Source organism: Parambassis ranga, chromosome 13, assembly GCF_900634625.1.
Source record: "Parambassis ranga chromosome 13, fParRan2.1, whole genome shotgun sequence".
NCBI lineage: Eukaryota > Metazoa > Chordata > Actinopteri > Ambassidae > Parambassis > Parambassis ranga.
In genome coordinates, this window is record NC_041033.1 from 832,897 (window position 1) to 853,269 (window position 20,373).

General features: G+C 42.1%; 1 protein-coding gene across 2 annotated transcripts in view; it reads right to left on the reverse strand.

The window, feature by feature from the left end:
* The window catches only part of LOC114445030 (alpha-2-macroglobulin-like protein 1), a 30,948-nt gene that overhangs the window by 1,891 nt on the left and 8,684 nt on the right, over positions 1–20,373 (reverse strand). The window contains exons 8-33 of one of the 2 annotated variants that reach the window (XM_028419973.1): positions 20,113–20,233; positions 19,915–20,029; positions 19,721–19,830; positions 18,853–19,005; positions 18,182–18,418; positions 17,575–17,638; positions 17,280–17,425; positions 17,023–17,172; positions 16,567–16,830; positions 14,898–14,988; positions 14,687–14,798; positions 11,074–11,299; positions 10,864–10,990; positions 9,521–9,642; positions 9,159–9,210; positions 8,752–8,835; positions 8,483–8,659; positions 7,379–7,460; positions 4,636–4,792; positions 4,224–4,298; positions 3,058–3,223; positions 1,443–1,639; positions 1,151–1,366; positions 387–505; positions 211–301; positions 40–108 (exon numbers count right to left, since the gene is read on the reverse strand). In XM_028419973.1, coding sequence (XP_028275774.1) covers positions 40–108; positions 211–301; positions 387–505; positions 1,151–1,366; positions 1,443–1,639; positions 3,058–3,223; positions 4,224–4,298; positions 4,636–4,792; positions 7,379–7,460; positions 8,483–8,659; positions 8,752–8,835; positions 9,159–9,210; positions 9,521–9,642; positions 10,864–10,990; positions 11,074–11,299; positions 14,687–14,798; positions 14,898–14,988; positions 16,567–16,830; positions 17,023–17,172; positions 17,280–17,425; positions 17,575–17,638; positions 18,182–18,418; positions 18,853–19,005; positions 19,721–19,830; positions 19,915–20,029; positions 20,113–20,233 — 3,523 coding nt within the window. Of the gene's footprint in view, positions 1–39; positions 109–210; positions 302–386; positions 506–1,150; positions 1,367–1,442; positions 1,640–3,057; positions 3,224–4,223; positions 4,299–4,635; positions 4,793–7,378; positions 7,461–8,482; positions 8,660–8,751; positions 8,836–9,158; positions 9,211–9,520; positions 9,643–10,863; positions 10,991–11,073; positions 11,300–14,493; positions 14,642–14,686; positions 14,799–14,897; positions 14,989–16,566; positions 16,831–17,022; positions 17,173–17,279; positions 17,426–17,574; positions 17,639–18,181; positions 18,419–18,852; positions 19,006–19,720; positions 19,831–19,914; positions 20,030–20,112; positions 20,234–20,373 lie in introns of both variants that reach the window. The other variant, XM_028419972.1, reaches the window with a different exon arrangement.

The window sequence follows — 20,373 nt, forward strand, 5'->3', positions numbered from 1 at the left end:
TCAGGATGATGAAAGGTAAACACACACACTGCTTCCTACCCCATCTAAGTAGATGTTGATGAATCCTTCATCCTCGTCCACACGCTTCACTGAGCGGTCGTTCTGCAGCTGTAACATCACAGACGGACATCAGTACACAATACACTCAGATTGTTACTGCACACACAGACAACATGTTTGGTAATGAGCCCAGTCGTCTGAAGGACTGACCAGTTTGAGAGAGCTCTTATCCAGGATGTATCCAGACAGCAGCTTGATGTTGATGATGACCATGTTGGTTTCCTCTCTCCTCCCCTGGTACCTGAAAGCACCACACACACACCACGTCACACTGTAACTCAACCCCACAGAAAGGATGCACACACACACACACACACACACAGTACCTGACGAGGACAAAGAGGATGAGCTGCGGCCGGCTGATGTTACATTTAGCCATGGTGTTAGTGGAGATGTTGAAAGCAGAGAAGTCAGCAGGAGGGGGGATGTTGTAATGCATGGAGATCTGCAAAGACACACACACACACACACACACACACACACAGAGCTGTTTATCAACTGTAAACTGTCTATGCTAAACTACTGCAGTTTATGTAGAACACATGATCAAAGCTAGTAAATAATTATTAAAAGCCAACTGTCAACAAAAAGAGTAAACAGGAATGCTATGAAACTGTCAAATTACACTCAATTATTAATATCTCCACATTTTATAAATAAAAAGTTGTCACAGCGTGGTGTGTGTGACATATGACTTACAGTATAAAGAGACAATTGCTGACAGGCACATCACTGCCAAGACTAATATGTTAAGTAATATGTAATATGTATGCTAATTAATTTATATTGAGACTTGAAAGTTTGCATAAATAAGGGAATGACTGCCTCAGATCACATGCTGTACACCCACCTCAGTACCACCTGGGCAACAACTGTTGCTATTATCTTCACATAGTGACTAATGAGCTGACATTTACTTCAGAGTTGAGAGGACACTGAGGAAAACCTTTATGGCTTCTAAGTGACATTAAACTGATGCTAGTTTTCCATAATGTTTGAAGGAAATCCATCAGGGCCATGCAGCCTGAACTGCACCCCACACCTCAGTTACAAAGAGACCTGGCTGAACACAGAAGTAGGGCTGGTATACCTGTGCCAGCACACAGCTCTCTCCCTGAGCTCTGATGGTATACTCTCCAGGGACCTCGCTCAGCTTCTCCTCCTGGTACAGCAGCCTGTTGTTCTGATCCACTGTGAACTCCTTGTTCAGGCCTCCTAAAGACATCACCGTCACCACAGTGTCACCCCCTGGACTGTAGACGGCAGTGCTGTACTTAGCCAGTGCCTGAAGAGCCACCACTGTGTCCTAAGAAGCAGAGGGATCAGAGGTTTCATTGGAGTCCACTCAGCATTAAAGGCCTCACATTTTGTATGTGTCCTACCTGTGTGGAGGAGAAACCTCCATACGGGTTCTGCTGCTGAGAGAGCCAGTGGACGATACCAGCAGAGTAATCCAAATCAAAGCCTGGCAGGGCAGGACCAGAGAGCAGAGCCAGCAGTACATAAGATGTCATCTCCACCTCCAGAGAGTCCAGGCCTTTCCCAGAAGCCCCCACTCTCTCCCAGTGACGGGTGCCTCCTGCCAAACAACAAAAACACAGGAGGTGGTTAGCAAAGAGTGTCTCACTGTGCTGGATGGACTGCTGCTGTCCAAACTGTAAGGTGCAGTACAGAGCTTGTTTATGCAGTTCTCTCAAGTCACAACCATGATTTCATTGATACTATATATTATATTATTGACTCTAATTATTCAATAGAAACCAACAAAGACAGAAGTAAAGACATAGGACATCAATTACACTGTTCAAAAACAAAGGGAACACTTAAAGAACCCAATGTAACTCCAAGTCAGTCACACCTCTGTGAAATCAGCCTGTCCAGTTAGGATCAGCACTGATTGTGAATCAGTTTCAGCTGCTGTTGTGCAAATGGAACAGACAACAGGTGGAAATGAGAGGCAGTGATCAAGACAGCCCTATAAAGGAGAGGCTCTGCAGGTGCTGACCACAGACCATTTCTCTGCTCTCATCCTTTCTGCCTGATGTTTAATCACTTTTGCATTTTGTCAGTGCTACAGCAGCTTGTGTGGTCTACAACCACACAAGCTGCTCAGGTAGTGCAGCTCATCCAGGATGGCACATCAATGAGAGCTGTGGTATGAAGGTTTGCTGTGTCTGTCAGCACAGTGTCCAGAGCATGGAGGAGATACCAGGAGACAGGCCAGTACACCGGGAGACATTGAGGGGGCCGTAGAAGGGCAACAACCTCCTCCTTTGTGCAAGGAGGAGCAGGAGAAGCACTGCCAGAGACCTGCAACATGACCTCCAGCAGGACACTAATATGCATGTTTCTGCTCAAACTGTCAGAAACAGACTCCATGAGGGTGGTATGAGGGCCCGACGTCCACAAGTGGGGCTTCTGCTTACAGACCGACACCGTGCAGGGTGATTGGCATTTGCCAGAGAATGCCAAGATTGTCATTCACCCTGTGAGACCATATGCTGGTGCAGTGGGCCCTGGGTTCCTTCTGATGATGACAATGCTAGGCCTCATGTGGCTGAAGTGTGTCAGCAGTTCCTGCATGATGAAGGCATTGATGCTATAGACTGGCCTGCCTGTTCCCCAGACCTGAATCCAATCCAGCACATCTGGGACATCATGTCTCGTTCCATCCACCAACACCACGTTGCACCACAGACTGTCCAGGAGTTGACTGATGCTTTAATCCAGGTCTGGGAGGAGATCCCTCAGGACAACATCCACCACCTCATCAGGAGCATGCCCAGGAGTTGTATGGAGGTCATACATGGCTTAATAATTTTGATTTACATTGATCATTTTTATGTTTTTTTGTTCTCAACATATTTTTACTATGTAATGAATGAAGATTTTCAGCTTTCAACTTTTATTGAGATCTAGGATGTGTTACTTCAGTGTTCCCTTTGTTTTTTTGAGCAGTGTATATTTAGCCTGATGCCTGATGTCTTACAGTCCTACCCTGTGTGCTGGACTTCTGGTGCAGGAGTGTAATCAGTTTGCTTCTCATGTCCTGGTCTTCAGCCAAAGTGAAGGTGTAGGCCAGCAGGGCTGTGGTGTACAGGTTGTCCATCTGGTCAGCCACTGCTGCCTTCAAAAACCTCAGGCAGTTCTGCACCACGGGGTCCTGCCACACAGCAGGCAGACACAGAGCTGATACATACAAAAGCATATCTAAATGTGATTATTAATATGCAGACACACTGAAGCCATATTTAAATTCAACAACATTTAAATGGTGGCAGACCTATGCAAGGGACTAGTTACACACAGATTTTACCCCTGAAGTGACCTTACACATGCATGTGGACAGTTAGCAACTGCAAGTGTCTGCTGCATCCATTTTTCTAGTTTCTGGTTCTGGTCAGACTTTGTCAATTTTGAAGATATTTGTTGTGATAAACTTATATATTTGACATAGAAGATTGTGTGTTACTTTGTGCACTTGGTGTGAGATGGATGCAAAGATATCAGAGCCCCCGCAGACAGTTTAGGCTCCAGAACGACTACTGAAGCTCTGCAGCTCTGAAAGTGTCCTGTGATTTACAAGTGACAAAAGAAAAAAATTCCCAGACCAACTCTGAGCTCCGCCTGAGGCCCTATGTTCTTAGTGATCCACAGATGACGCCTCACTGTGGTGCCTGGGACTTTATTTAAATCAGAGTAATGGTGGGTGTGTGCAAGTATGGTGGAAAATAGGTAAGCAATGTGGCCTCTTTTTAGAATTATGTGGCACAGATTCACTCTAATATTGGTGGATTGTTGTACACACTCTTAGTAGTAATTTGTGCATCTTGTCATAAGTACTGTAAAAGAGTCATGTGAATGTCCAGTCAAAAGGTAACACTCCCTTTTAATAATGTTTTTAGTGTAAAAACAACCTATATCTTTGTTCAGTGTGATTTTATAAATTTTGTAAAAATTAAGCCAAGTGTTTAATGATAAGTCCCCTCTTACACAGGATTTAATTGAATGAGCTGCAGCAGGTGCTGCTGATCATCAGTCCTTGATGAACTGACCATCAGCAGTTGTGCAGACCTCTATATAGGTCTACAATAGATAGATAGTTGGGGTACTAACTTTTGAACATGACTGTAAATGTAAAAAATGTATTTAAATTGACTTACTGTGGGGTTGCCATCCAGCTCCAACATAGCAGCAGTTATGTAGGCTGTCAGAGATTTGTCGTCACTCACTCCTCCCTGATGAAAAAAACACGAGTGCACTCAAAAAAAGGTCTACATGTTTTTTCATGCTTTTCTTTTAAGCAATTTTACGCTTTACTCTTATACTTATCTTTAATGTCCAAAGAAATGTGTACAGCAGCTGGACTACACATGAGGGTATTTAAAACATTTATATTGCATTGAATGCATGTGTGCTGCGGGCCTTCAGGTCATTAGGCTATGTGCTCAAGTCAGCAGCTCTTCCTAAATATCACTTTATGCGGTGAGATAATTCTGCCCTTTTGTCTTGCAGAGGAAACCATAAAAAGCTGATCTTAAGTTCCATTTAAAACCTTTTTAAACTCATCTTTACCTTCATGCCGTTGTGGAAGAGCTTTCCAACAGAGGTGATGGAGCCATCAGGACGCTGGTGTTTAGACAGCCACTTCCTGGCATCTTTAATGTGCTGTGGCTGCACAAAGATGAATGGCATCGCACCACCAAAGGACTTCATTACAAAAGCAGTCAACCTGGAATATCACAAAGATGCACACTAAGTTCTGAACCTGTGAACCTGTGCTAGTGACCCCAAAATGAACCCAGCTTCAGGACAATTATGTAACAGCTGTGTGTGTCACAGAAACTGAGAGTCTGAGCTGCATCTACAGCAATCATATTAGTGCGAGCCAGGATAAAGACTGAGGTAACACTGCCTCTTAAGGGACCATGAATATACACACTGTACCTTGTTACAGTACACAACAACAGTATGGATAAGATTAACCCTGATAAACGTAGACTGTATATGAAGATGGACGATATGGCTCCACCTCTGCCAACTGTACAAAAGGAAAGCCGAAATGTCTTGCTTACAGACAGCCATCTTGGAAGTCTCTACAGTAACGGCTGAGGGGTTAAGCTGCATGGTCAATGTTTTCCCAAACACCCATCTACTTTCAGGTCGAGTACAACCCTCCCTCAACCTTTTCCATAGCTTGGTTGCTCCACTGGCAGCTGACCACCATGTCAGGTACTAGCTAACAAGCCAAAACCATCTCAAGAAAAAATCTGAGTTTTTTAGTTTTCCTTTGAGTTCCACTATAATGCAGGAGGTGGTGTATGACCTATAATGCAGCCAGCCAGCAAGAGGCAATCCAAGTTACTTTGTTAGGAGCTGTCATCTTTTATGCATGTTATATGTAGTCTGTCCTAAAGGGTATTTAAGGACCAGAAACATTCAAAAGCTGCATTACATAATTATTTTGGACACAGTTATGGGAGGATTTTTCTGTTCCAGACAGTGTGGATGGTTATTATTCAATGACTCTTTTGAGATTTTGAAAACTCAGTGAGAGTCAGCTAGATTTAGAAAGTAAACACACGCCCCTTTCTCTCAGAGCTCACCCTGAAGCCACGCCTTGCAATCACATGGATCTACCTGAAGACGAGCTGCGTTCTGTGACTTCGGCCATCATGCATGTACCTCTCTGGTGCGCGCAGAGCAGGAAGAGAGTGACAACCAGCCAATACTCCGCGCAGGGTCGATTGGGATGATTAATATTCTTCATTTAAATGCTAAACTGCCGAACTAATCGGTTGCTATCGGATTGTAAAGAGAAGTTACACTAATTTAACAAAAAGATCATCAGAATGAAATCTCCTACCCTACCTTTAACAACACAGGTGAAATACTAACTTAAATTTTTTACATGTAGGTGCAGCTCCCACCGCTAAAGGACAGATGTGAAAGCACCTAAAAATAAAATGTGACTAATTGAGTCAGCTAACCATAACGTTATGGTTGTACATCATTTTAATAACATTTGACACTAAACATCCTCTCATATATTATAGGTGTGTGGCTATAGGTGGATTGTATTAATTATTGTATCAACATGAAAAACTAACAGGAAAAATGTTGCTTTTGTACTTGTAGGAAATAAAGAAGACCAAATGTGTGTATATATATATACAAACATATATATATATATGTATATATATATAGATATATATACATATATATATAGAGATATATATCTATATATATATATATATATATAAAACACACACATCTATATACACATATATTTACACTTACACACACTTTACTATTTACTATTATGCTTTAGTGTATTTCGCTGAAAGCAGCTTCCTGCTGTAAAAACTGGCTGTATGATCCGAGTTAGCTGGCCATGAAACAAAACAATGAGTTAAGAAGCTTAAAGGCTCTGTGGCACTGAGGGGAACCACACAATCTGCTGATATATGCCTCTCTGTGTGTGTGCCCCTTTCACTTTACAGTTGTCCATATGAAAGATGCAGCTTAGAACATCTATATTCATATATTTGTTCATATTTAGTTTGAAACTTATTTACAGTGTTGAGTAAATCTGTACTCAGTTACTTTAAGTTGAGTTGAATCTTTTCATGTCATCTTCTGCTGGAATTATAATGTAGCTGAACACTTAAGAGTCCTAGTTTCTCTTCACTATAAACACACACCCACACACACTCACCAACTGCCAAACTGCCCAGCACCCTTTCAAAACAGAGCAAGGTTTGTTAAATCCCCTGAAGCACTGTGCTGTAAGCCCATTAAATGAGAATATTAATATTTTCTGGCAGGTTCCTCATAAAGTAAATTATTAGGATGCAGGCTGGTGCCAAACATCAGAGAGGACAGACTGTGTGTGTGTGTGTGTCTACCTCCCACTTTGTGTGTCATTTTTCTTTAAATGCTTCTATAACCACTGATGCAACTGCAGTAAACCAGGAGTTATATCATCATGAATGTAGTCATTATTGTTGTGTTATTTGCAGGTCATCAGAAGTGTTGTTGACAGGTGTACAACGCAACATCAACACAGACAGCAGAGAGACTTTTTCCTCCACAGTTTATGAAACTTAAATATAAAGATCTTCTAAATGAAATCAATATCAATCTACAACTGTCAGTTCTTACACAAAGAACCACAATCATAGAAAATGTAGTTACATACATTACTACAACTGTTATGCCTATAACTGATTACCAGTAGCTGTCAATATAAAGGTTGTAACCCATGTGACATTGTTAGCATATAGCTAACCTTAAACACCATTCACTCATTACTCACCAGGTGTTTCCAGATGCATCACTCTTCCCGAAGGCGCTGTACGAGCCGTCGTCATGTTGGTAGGTGAGCTCCCTCTGGTACCCTACACAGACAGATACATGCACACACACAATAAAAGGTTTATCAGCATTAATTGTACTTTAAATGAAAACGATTTAAGAATCAATTGTGTCATAGAGATGCATAGAGGTGCTAATATTGAAGCTTTGCTGTGAGATGCCAATACTGTAAGACCTTAACATGGAGTAGTGCAGACTGGTAGATGGTTCATTCATTTCATACTGTCTCAATGCTGTAAAAAAAGTACTAAGAATAAACCTTTGCTAGTCTGGCCAGCCATTCTAATTCTTTTTCTCTTCTATAAACAGAATGACTCTGGTTTCTGTGGTACACCTATCCAAATTGCAATGGAATGTAATTTATGAGGTAAACCAACAATGACTTTTGTTAGGATTTCTGTGGATGTGAGGAGGAGGGATTCCAGATTCACTTCACAGAGAATTTTCACAGAGTGAAAGTGTATGGCTTGACAGGCTAAATCAACAACACTATAGGTGTGCAACAGGGGGCCATACTCAGACCACTTTTACTTGGTCTTTTAATTAGTAATTTGTCTTCAGAGTGTTAATATGTACAGCTGATGACAGTGGTGGTTACAATGCAACAAGCCATACTACAACGCGGCGGAATCCATTATGTCTCAAATTGACTTCTCATATTAATCTCAGAATCTCAGTGGTATAGCAGGGTTATAGCAGGGTTGTCCAATAACCAGAAGGTTGGTTCGATCCCAACTCCTCCCTAGTGTGTGTCCTTGGGCAAGACACTTTACCTGCATAGCCTCTAGTGTACTCACTGGTGTATGGTGCTCTTTGCTGGGCTGCCTTGAGCAATTTCCCCATTGTGGGACTAATAAAGGTTTCTTAATTTAATTGGTTTGGCTATGATTTATATAAATAAAGAAGAAAACTACAAATCAGAAGAGACTAGCTCCGTAGTACAACTCAAATATCTGATCATTGAAAAAGACTACACAAAGGATGGAGAGGAAGTGACATTCCACATAGGATCCTGGAGGGGGGCAGAATCACGAAAATTGCTCACCACTCTCCAAGAAGCGTGTTGCCTTTTCCAAAACAGCATCAGTCAGTTGACCGGTGCCTTTCAGGTAGTTGAGGATGAAAATGTTGGGAGCAAACAGTACCATGTTTTGCTCTCCACAGCCATAAGGCATGGCCAGGAGCTTGTCCAGGTTTTTCATGGCCCTGCCCATCAGGTCACCTGCAGAAGCACAAAGAGGAACACACAAAGTGTTAACAGCAAGTAAAGTAAAAAAAGAAGAAGACACAGTTCCTCCATGTAGTGTCACTAACCCAGCACTGAGACTGACGCTCTGGCTGATCCAGCCACAAACATCTCAGGCATCAGAAGAGAGATTTTCTTCTCCACTGGGCCCTCTGTCAAAAAACACAATTACACACAATAGTTTGGAAAAAGCTCACAAAACAACACACATTAGGTTAGCTAAACTACCCCTTATTATTCCCTCCGCTGACCTGCTGGATTATGACTATCTATCATATTTCCCAACACAAACACCAATCAGAATCAATCACAAAGAACGGCTTTGAAACCTTCAACCTCTGACCCTGACACAGGCCCCTCTGACAGCTCTGATATCTAACAGAGGTCCCGGGTTTCACTGTGACAAAAGACAGTCCAGATGGCCGCCCGCCTTGCAACCTTCAGATTTCAGAGGCTGATGTTTATGAACACTCACCTGAGGGACAGAGGAGAGCGTTGTGGCTGACCATTTGTGGTGTTCCTTCAGCCTTGTAGGGAAATAAAGAACAATAATCTCAGTGAATAACACTGTTAATTGCCCTACAATACACAAATGTAAGAAACCTCTGAAAGAAGTATTTCACAATTGAAATATAACAGAGCCAGACTGAGCTAACCATGACCATACAAGCAAAACAAACTTGTTAAGAGCTGGTAAACTGTACAACAACTGTACAACTGTAGAATTGAGAGAAAGATTATGATTCTACCTTTTATTATTATTCCTCTATTATTTCTATTCAAATCAGTCAGACATCAAACATGGCATCAAATCACAGTGTGTGTATAGTCGCTGACCTGCACCAGCAGTGTGCGGATCACTGTGTCAACTTGGCCCATGTCGGGGACGGTGGCCACCTCGTTGCCACACAGCGTGTCAGTCTTCAGGGCCTCAGCACTGACCTTCAGATTCACCTTACCTGTGTGTAAACACACAATGATTAGCACTCACTTCCCCACTCACTGTCACATTTTGTGCACGAAGGCAAAACAGCTTCCCATCTGCTTTTTCAATCCAACTCATTATCCTCCCTCCATCCCTCCTCTGTGTTTTCTTCCACCTCCAGTTTCCCATTTTATTCACTTATTCCCTCATTAATCCCTATTTGTTGCCTTATTATACCATCTCTCCCACCCCCTCCCTCCCTTCCTTCACAACCCACAATCCTTCACAGGGAGGACAAGTACAGATCACCCCCCGAGGGAGAGGTTTCTGAGTGTTTCGTCAGAGATACTACCTGACTTGTTAGTACAAGTGATTGTCAGCATTTCTCTAAGGGGGAGTTAGACGAGCGCAATTTGACATTCATCAGAGCCTCGTCTCCATCCCTGCTGATGGAGGCTGATGGAAATTCTCTGCTATCAGGCCAGGCACTGCTACAACAGCCGCGTGTCTTTGCTTCCACCAGCGCAGACACAACAGCTGTCAGTGCCCTTAATCACAACTAATTAGTTGATTGTGTGTCATCTTTCACTCAAATCACATGATTGTATTCAATGCAATAACAATAACATTAATAGATATAAGGCCATAATACTTGTGTTCTAATATAACATTCACATGTCAGACTTCCCTATAGTAAAAAGGAGCTATGGCTTGTTTAGTACAGTCAACCCATTGTTCTGACTGAAGCTAATATAAAAGCACAAACCTAAGAGAACAACTTTGTTTAAGTGTATTTCCTTTTTTATCTGAATTGTTATAATCTCAGTTTGTAAAGCCTCAAATAAATGCTACATTAGCCAAACTAATACTGTACTTTAAAATCAGTGCTGGTCAAGACACCATTTGGATTATAGTGGACAAATATTTTTCCTTGACAGATTATGCAATTTCCCCATTGTGGGACTAATAAAGGTTTCTTAATCTTAATCTTAATTAATAAATCTGCCAAGTACTTCTCCTCTCTAAAGATTTCTCACACGAAGATGTTATAAAAATGACAGCCAAGTTGTGGTAATTATTAGTTACCTAACAAGGCTGAACACCTTTAGAAATGCAGAAGTCTGAAAGTCAAGCAGCCCTTCCACATACCATCATTTCTGATTTGCTCCTTTCTCAAATTGTATTCATTTATTTTTTCTTCTTTGCTATATAAGATAAAGACATGAACATCCCCATTTACAGAAATGTGTACTACCTAGAGCTGTTGGCGTTACAATCCAAGAGAAGGTCCTGCTCTCCTCCCCACACAGACATATACTGTACTGACAGCCATCACAGTTTCTGAAGGTGAACTGGTCTGAGGCTGCCAGTGTGACCTCCACCTGTAGACACAAGTCACAAGTTACATCTTCATTCCTGTGTATGACTGTAAATGACCTGCATTTGTAAGAACTTGAATATTTACCATAATGCATTTGGAGAGATAATTAAAGACAGTGGCTTTGAGTGTGAACACCTCCCCTCGGATCACGGAGTAAGGCAAAGTCAGACTGACAAAGAATGGTTGGAAGACAGTAAGTCCAGTGTTGGGTGACACTCCAAAGCCCACAGAGGAGACACAGAAGGCTCCGGCAGCCCACTTGGTGATGGTATCAGGGACAGTTTTCTCCACGTTTGCTGAGCCGCTGTCTCTGCACAAACAAGCAAGAGAACGAATGAAATGTTACTAGTATGGAGTTTCTACATTCTATAAAAAGTCAAAGTTTCATGACAATCTACATTATCACATTATCCAAGGCTGTTGCTCTGGTCTGCTCCATCCTTTGGCTGTCACTGCTAAGTCAGTGATGAGTGCCTGACCAAGCAGCACATACCTCTACCAGAGATAAAAAAGTGGTTCTATCATGGGGAATACACTCTTTGCGCCTGTGCTCCATGGTTACAAACAACCTCTTAACAAGTCCATTAACTAAAAGGTCCAGAACAGAAAAGGTAGCCAGTCAGCACATTAAACACAAAAGCTGCAAGGTTTGTGGCATCATGGTTGATAATATTGTGCATCCATAGAGGTCAGAATAATTTCATCGCCAAGTAAAGAAGAGAACTTCAAATCAGAAGAGGCTAGCTCCGTGGTACAACTCAAATATCTGATCATTGAAACAGACTACACGAAGGATGGAGAGGAAGTGGCAGTCCTCTAAATCAGATGACTCCTAGAGGGCCTGGAGAGACAGTCTGCTGACGTGTAAGAAGGCCCTTCATAAAGCTAGGACAGCTTACTACTCATCACTAATAGAAAAAAAACAAGAACAAAGAGCCACAGCTCTGTGGAGCCTCGCATTCCTGCAGCTCTTAGTAGTGAAGACTTCATGAGCTTCTTCACCGATAAAATCACTATTAGAGGACTAATCAACCACAATCTCTCTGTGACCGCTGAGGATACACCGCCACTTCTGGAAACGGATCCTGATCTAACTCTGGACTGCTTCGTGCCCATTGGCCTCCCTGAGCTGACCACCAGCATCTGCAAGTCTAAACCTACTACCTGTCTTCTAGATCCGATCCCGATCCGATCACGGCTCCTCAAAGATGCTATTCCTCTGATCGGAGAGTCTATATTAGGACAGATCAACCTGTCTCTGGAAACAGGATATGTACCACAGGCTTTTAAAACTGCTGTGATCATTCCAATACTTAAAAAACCTTCACTGGACCCGGACGTCCTAGGAAACTACAGACCGATCTCCAACCTCACCTTTATCTCCAAAATACTCGAAAGAGCTGTTGTAAGTCAGCTAAATGACCACCTGCGTAGGAACAGTCTGTTTGATGCTTTCCAGTCTGGATTCAGAGCCCATCACAGCACAGAAACAGCACTGCTCAAAGTCACTAATGACCTCCTCATGGCATCGGACCGTGGACTCATCTCTGTACTCGTTCTACTGGATCTCAGTGCTGCCTTCGACACATTAGATCATCACATCCTGCTACACAGATTGGAACACGAGATCAGGATTACAGGAACAGCACTGCGCTGGTTTAAATCATGCTAACGATGTTTCTTCCACAGGTACAAGGGTTAATCACGGTGTTCCACAGGGTTCTGTGCTCGGACCGATCCTGTTCACCCTCTACATGCTCCCTCTAGGAAACATCATCCAGAAGCACGGCATAAACTTTCATTGTTATGCTGATGATACCCAGCTGTATTTATCCATGAAGCCTGAAGAAACGGAGCCGCTAGCCAGACTACAGGCGTGTCTAAAGGACATAAAGGACTGGATGTCCTCCAACTTTTTACTATTAAACTCGGACAAGACTGAGGTCATTGTTTTCGGCCCCAAACATCTCAGAACTAGTTTATCAGATAATACTTTCTCTCTGGATGGAATTACTTTGGCCTCCACTATGACTGTGAGGAACCTTGAAGTCATCTTTGATCAGGACACAAAAAACTGTTGTGCTTTTGTGACTTCTAGACTGGACTACTGCAACTCACTATGTCAAGAATACACTTCAAAATCCTTCTCCTAACCTACAAGGCTCTTCGTGGACTAGCTTCATTATATGTGCAGGACCTGATTGTACCATATGTTCCTAGTAGGACACTCAGATCTCTGAGGTCAGGTTTACTTGTAGTTCCTAGAATTCATAAAAGTAGAATGGGAGGACGAGCTTTCAGCTATCAGGCACCGCTATTATGGAACCAGTTACCAATCTGGGTCAGAGAGGCAGACACTGCCTCCACCTTTAAGACTAGACTTAAAACTTTTCTGTTTAGTAAGGCATACAGTTAGCCTTAAACATAGTGTGTAGGGCTGATAGGTATACATACAGTCAGTTGTTGACATGGCCTCAGCCACAGGTAGAACAGGTGTCATAGGGCAGATAAAAAACTTTTAGCACAGCTATGCTGCTCTAGGCCTACACTGTCAGGGGACACAAACATGATCCACTGAGCAGTTTCCCTTAAATCCCCCTCTCACCCTCTAACCTTTCCTCTACTCTCATTAGTCTGGTTCATACTAGTGATTCATGTCATAAACTGTGTTTGCTGTCTTCCTCGTAGTTATGTCTCTCTCTCTGCAGGTTTCACTATCCAGACCTGGCTGCTGACCTGCAGTCCAGCCCCTGATCATTCAAAGGCTTATCGTCTATACCAGTCTCTGTTGTTCTCTTTGTTTTAATTACTGTTTATTAACTATATATCCACTATAATATAGATACAATAGCTTCAGCTTGGCAACATCATCAACCTGTCATGTTTGTTCTCTGTAATGTATGATGATTGTGCATGTTTGTTCCTCTCTCTCTCCTTCATCCTCTCTGTCCTGTCTCTTCTCCTCCTCCTCTACCCGGCCGACTGTCAGCAGGAAGGTTCTCCTTATGAGTCGGGTCCTGTTCAAGGTTTCTTCCTGTTAAAAGGGAGTTTTTCTTGCCGCTATTGATCTTCAGGGGGTTCAGGCTCTGGGTCTCTGTGAAGTACCTTGAGACAATTCTGATTGTAAAAAGCGTATTAAATTGAAAGTGAGGCAGGGCTCTAGAGACAGACTCAAAGCCCATACCAACAGGGGGCACCACAAAATGTAACCAAGGGCTGACACTAATAAAACACTTGTAGAAGCATGATGTTTCTCTGTGCAAGTGGATTACTTTAGCATCCTTTATCTACAAACTTGTGTTAGCAATTTGTTTTTGTTGTGGCCATAGCTGCACTCTGTCTCTGTACAACTGTGGCAGACCTGGCAGTCCACTGGAGGCCATTACTACACAAGGTTTTTGTAAGGTTTTAAGTCAGTTAGGAGTGTTGTTTCTCTAAATCTGTCATCGTTGTCCAGACTAAAATTGAACGAAAAAGGTTTGGTGTGTGATATATCATTATTACCCCACAGTAACTAGGTCCCAGATCCAGGTCTCAGGAAAGAACGTTCTGATGGTCTCCTTTTTCTCCTCTTCTTTAGTATCTTTCAGCACAGCACCTACACTCTGTGGCATCATGTTGAAGGCCATGGGAACAGGGGAGTCTACGACATCTAGAAAAACATGGATAAGAAAAATCATTACACAAGTATACTTACCCAACAGATACCAGCTCCCAGATCCAGGTCTCAGGGAAGTATGTTCTAACAGTCTTCTTGGACTTTCCAGCTGCATCTTCAATGCCAAAACCTCCCGCTTCCCCTGCGGTCTCTATATAAAGTTAACATTATAACAGCATTTTCTTTTTCTGATGTTAATTTCAATGCACAGAGGGGTCAACATTGGTACCAGAGGTCTGCAATAACATACCAGCATCATAGTATAAAAAGTTAACGGTCCGTTCCCGGCAGTCAAAAGGTTTTTTCACATCAGAGTTTGTCACTATTTTGACTCCAATTTCCTACAAGTGAAAAGACAACCAAATAAGACAGAGTAAACTCCCACATGATGACACAGACAACAACCCTACACTGCTAGACAGAAACAAGAATGAGCAACAGATCCAAAGCAACACGGTGGAAAACTCCTACTGGCTTTCTGTTGAGAGAACTTGTGAGATGCTAACATAACAACACATCACTGTTGTTCTCTACTTTCAATATCAAGGATTGAAACAATAGATATAGTTTCAGTTGTGGATGTTTTCCACCTGAAAAATACAAACAGTAGCACAAACCGCAAGCCACTTTAGGGAACCTATCATTTAGATTAAATACATCCAATAAGCAGCAGCGGAGCCTCTTTAGACATACCGTCTCACATATGTGAGTATGCCCTCACATTTCAGCAACAAGTTTATTAATCTTTTCAAGAAACACTATACTTTATAACAATATAGAGTAGTTAGTGTACAGCTTGTACAGCTGTATTGATTACTATCCACTGAAAATTACTCAACACTCAGCCCTTCTTCTTTAAACAACTGGCAAAACTAGATCCCTTGCGTCACTGTACATGTTGTTCAAGCATGCAACGCCACCTGTCCTATTTGTTATGTTCATGCTTTTGCCTGCTTGACTGGACGATACAAATTTGTGTATCATGGATTTGAGCTGTTAAATTTGGTGCTTTGGGTACAAATCTCTCATTCTAGCCACTGGATGTCCAACATGGCAAAGAACTCTCTGTTTGGTAGCACCATACACCTGCATGGGGGTGGTAGCATCATGATCTGGGGCTGCATGAGTGCTGCCAGCACTGAGGAGCTGTGATCAGCTACCTTGTGGGTCATTAAAGGAATGACATGATACATGATCCCTCCCTTCAGAAACTGGGCCTCATGGCAATTTTCCAGCATGACAACGAGCCGGAACACACCTCCAAGATGGCCGCTGCCTTGCTGACGAAGCTGATGGAGTGGCCACATATGTCCCCAGATCTGAACCCAACTGAACACCTGGGGTGATGGAGGAGCACAAGGTGTGTAACATCCACCAGCTCTGTGATGTCATCATGGAGCAGTGGAAGAGGATTCCAGTAACAACCAGTGCAGCTCTGGTGAATTCCATGCCCAAGAGCATTAAGGCAGAGCTGGATAACCATGGTGATTACACAACATATTGACACTTTGGCACAATTTGGACGTTAATATGTTCACCGTGAGGTGTACTCACTTCTGTTGCCAGGTATTTAGACAAAAATGGCTGTGTGTTGATAAGAGTAGATCTATACCGATATACAAGCTGCACATTGACTACTCTAAAGTTTCAATTCTATAGTTCTGTCCCTTGAGAAGATTGGATAAAATGTGGGGAGTGTATTCACTTTGTGAGATACATTATATATCTGATGACTCCGGTTGCCACCGACTTCGGATCTTCTGTCACAATCAGTCTTAACTTGAAGGGACCAATTAGTAGACATTATGCAAAATTACCCTTGGTCTTAGAATGACTAGTGGACATTTTTCCTTTTTATAGGTAATATATATATATATATATATATATATATAGAAACAGGTGAAAGAGAAGATTTCTACTTTAAAGATGCTGTAGACATCATTCTTCTGGTTGTTCGGTCTATAGTAGACTGAGCGGGCTGTTCGACGAGCTGCCTGAGCATCTAGTACTGGATCTGCAGGTATGACCTCTAGCTCAAATTCTAGCTCAGGGTCTAGCTCAAGCTCCGGCTCAGGCTCTAGCTCAGGCTCTGGGATTGGCACAGGGAAGCAGGGATATGGCTCGAAGTCTTCAACATCATAGAAGTATCCCGACAGCTTCTGTAGAGGCAGCTTGCTGTACACCTGCACAAAAATATCAGTGTGAATCAATGAGTTGAGTAAGTCATTACAGTATTCTAAATATGAGGAAATTTCCATTTTTTCTCATTTTCTGTTTCATTATCCTTACAAGAGTTTTCTCTCATGTATTGTACAATGTCCACGTCTGACTGTAACTGTAATGTGTTGATAAAGTGATGTTGAGATGAGGCATACATGGTCGACAGTGAGTTCTTGCTCTGTCTGCAGCAGGAGCACGCTCTGGTCGATGGCTCTGACAGAGCACAAAGAGCCCGGTTGAGCCTGGAGACTCAGTGTTGTCTTCTCTGCTGGAAGCTCCTGGAGCGAGGAGAACTTCAGAGACACCTGCACAGAAGAGGTGGAAAAGGAGGGAGGCATTTGTCCACCACATCTCAATCTAAAATACATGACATACAGTAGGGTCTGAGTCCTTCAGTATGGTAATAAGCTACCTTATTAATGAGGCAGAGCTGAATAGGAAAGTTCTGGCTGTCAGCCACAGCCTCTCCACTGGGCATCACAGTGTACACTACCACCTGGGCAATTGGTGCCAGGTTTGTCACCTGACTTAGTGATACCGTCATCTCTCCTCTGTTGACTGAGATATAAAACAAAGGCATAGAAATGATACATGTGGCAGTACGGCAGAGCTATCAAAAAAGACAACATAATATTATTGTGGGTTAAGTGTTTTTCATTGAATCTCTCAACTACAGGGTATCCTTCAGGATTAGCATAAATTATTACCAGATCCTGCTTTGACAGTCACTGGGACACGGCCATGTTGTACAATTGCACCTCTTGACAGAACCTATAAAAACAAACAGAGAAATTATTACCACCCTTTACAGCAAAACCCTAGGTACGCACCTTTTGAAGGACCCTGGACTATTCAAACCTCATTACGAAGTTTCCCAGCATTTGGACATCATAGTTTCAGTCTGATGACAGGATGGGACCTAGGCCCCATTCATTATCTTGTTGCTAGTGTGCTTGATAAACTTTTAGGACTGAAGATTTCTCTTGCTTTCCTGTACCTGAATGGCTCTAGTTTTGGCTCAGAATATAGAAAAAGGACTAAAATCCCAGCGTCACAGCAAACAGGGGAGCTTTCCTTGGAAAGTGACCTAAAAGTCACAATGAAGATGCCTCACAGCAGGGATGCAGGGGCACAATGAAATGATGGAGGAGTGCTGCCATGTATTTATAAAGTCAGATGCTGTTTGGATTGTCTTAGATAATTCTCTCTCTCTCTAAATTTATTTTATGTTTTTTATAAACCATATTCACCATATACACAAATGGTGTAAATTAACAGAACTGTCTCACTTTAAAGCACGTACATGACACGTACCAGGTAAAAGAAGTCGAGGACCTCCTTTCCCTTCTTCAGCTCATCCCCCTGAATGATGTACTGAACTTGCACAGCTGCATCTCTGTCACAGGGGAGCCTCCCACTGACCTGCAGGAGCTTCAGAAAACTACTGCTCTTGGAGTAAAAGGCTGTGACGTGGTGGTGAGCTGACCTGTACTCTGGTCTCCTCAAATTGGGCACATATTGTTCGTGCTCTGTTGTACTTTTAGAACTGGCCTGTTGAATACAAAGAGAAGGATCAAATTCCTAACATTAACCAACTTTTTCATCTGAGAATAGATCACAGGATTGACTGATACCACGACAAATGCCCACAGTGAGCAGCAGTGGTGGAGGAAGTTCTGAAGCTTGGTACTTAAGTAAAAGTACATTTACCCAGCAAAATATATACTCAAGTAAAAGTAGAAGGGCTACATCAACAATCCTACTTAAGTAAAAGTACTTACTTTTAAATGTACTTAAAGTATTAAAGTAAAAGTACTCACTCAATATATATGATTGATTTCCATTGCAAAGGATATATGCTCAGGTTAAAATAATCAAAGAAATCATCTTAAAATTAAAATTATTAATACATAATAATGTACTTAAGTACAGTAACAAAGTACAAATACCTAGTTACTTTCCACCACTGGTGAGCAGTAACTAACCTTCAGAGATATACTGTCTTTCCAGAGAGAGGTGTCGAGCGAGAACAAAGCCATGCCTTTCATGTCAGTGGTGAGCGTCAGTTTTTGATCACCAGCTGATAGGTATACTGGCTCATTGCTGACCGGTTTGTTGCCTGGACCGACCATTTTAACCTGCAAATGAGTCGCAAAATAGAAACAGGCTATCAAGATGTATCATCACCAGTCTCAATTATATAAATGCCGAGTCAATTAAAAGGGAAAGTTGGTGATCCAGCTTAATGTTTTCTTCCCTCAAATGAGATATCTTTGAGCAAAGGTCATTTATTGTAGGTCTTAGTGAGTTACAGCTTAAAACACATGCTTTAAAAATGCACCATTCATCATAGCCAGGAAAAATCACCTTCTAACAGTCCTTGCATCTGGTAATATAATCAAAACTAAGATTAAAACTGACACTTTATAAGTGTATTATTATTGGAATTTCTTTTTAAAAAACTAAAAAAACGAAACTTTTTCCTTAGCAGTAACATGACAAAATAAAATCAGCAATTCTTTGTCTGATCTGCAGGCTTTTTCTCTTTGTAGACAGAAATGAGCCCACAATGGCAACTATGTGATATTAAAAACATTGAGAACAGTTATGAGAAACACATCACAGTACAATAAATACCATGATGTAAAGCAGTGACCTCAATGGTCATGAAACTAATCCTTCCTAAAAAAAAAAACAAACACAGTCAAAATACCACAGAGAACACATTTCCTTTCCTGGTTTAAAGGTACTATAGCTGCATTCAGAGAATTCTCTAAAGAAAGATCTACGAGGAGGACTTGGGACTACATCAATAGATTCTCTCTGTACCAAGTGTCGTAGGAAAAAAATTACCTTTCCCTCAAACATGATGCTGGGCTTGTATGCAGCAGGTAGGTCCTCAAAGGTGACCGTCCTGATCACACTACTGAAGCCGGTCTGCCCATGGCCTTTCAGAACCACCCCTAGATGGCAGCCAAAATACAGGTCACTACTCAGGAATTAGTACTACAATTCAATGAACCATATGTTACATTCTGTCAACCCACCTGTGCCGTACTCCTCCACTTCAGCAGTCACATCAAATCTGTCACCGTATGTGTGCTTGGTAAGGGCAAACTCTGTCAGGTTCACAGTCTGAACAGCACATCCACTTTTATCGGTCTACAAGATGAACGCAGGAAGAAATGTAAACAACAATGACTGAAGGAGAAAGTTTCTAAAAAATAAATATCTGAAATACTCACAGTCAGTTCATAAGTCCTGCAGAGGTCATTTTCTGGAGCACGTGAATACCAGTAAAACCTCATGGCACTTCTGCAAAACTCTGCTTTTACTGAACCCACAACTGGTTTCCCATATGTGTATCTGTGAGAGGAGCACAGCAGTACTGGATGTAAATTCTATTTAAATCTACTGGCCAGTTCTTTTGTCTTTGTACAGACTATAGCCAGACCATTGTATCCTATCGTTGACATGGCTATGTGTTGTCAGTGTAACAGCTGTCA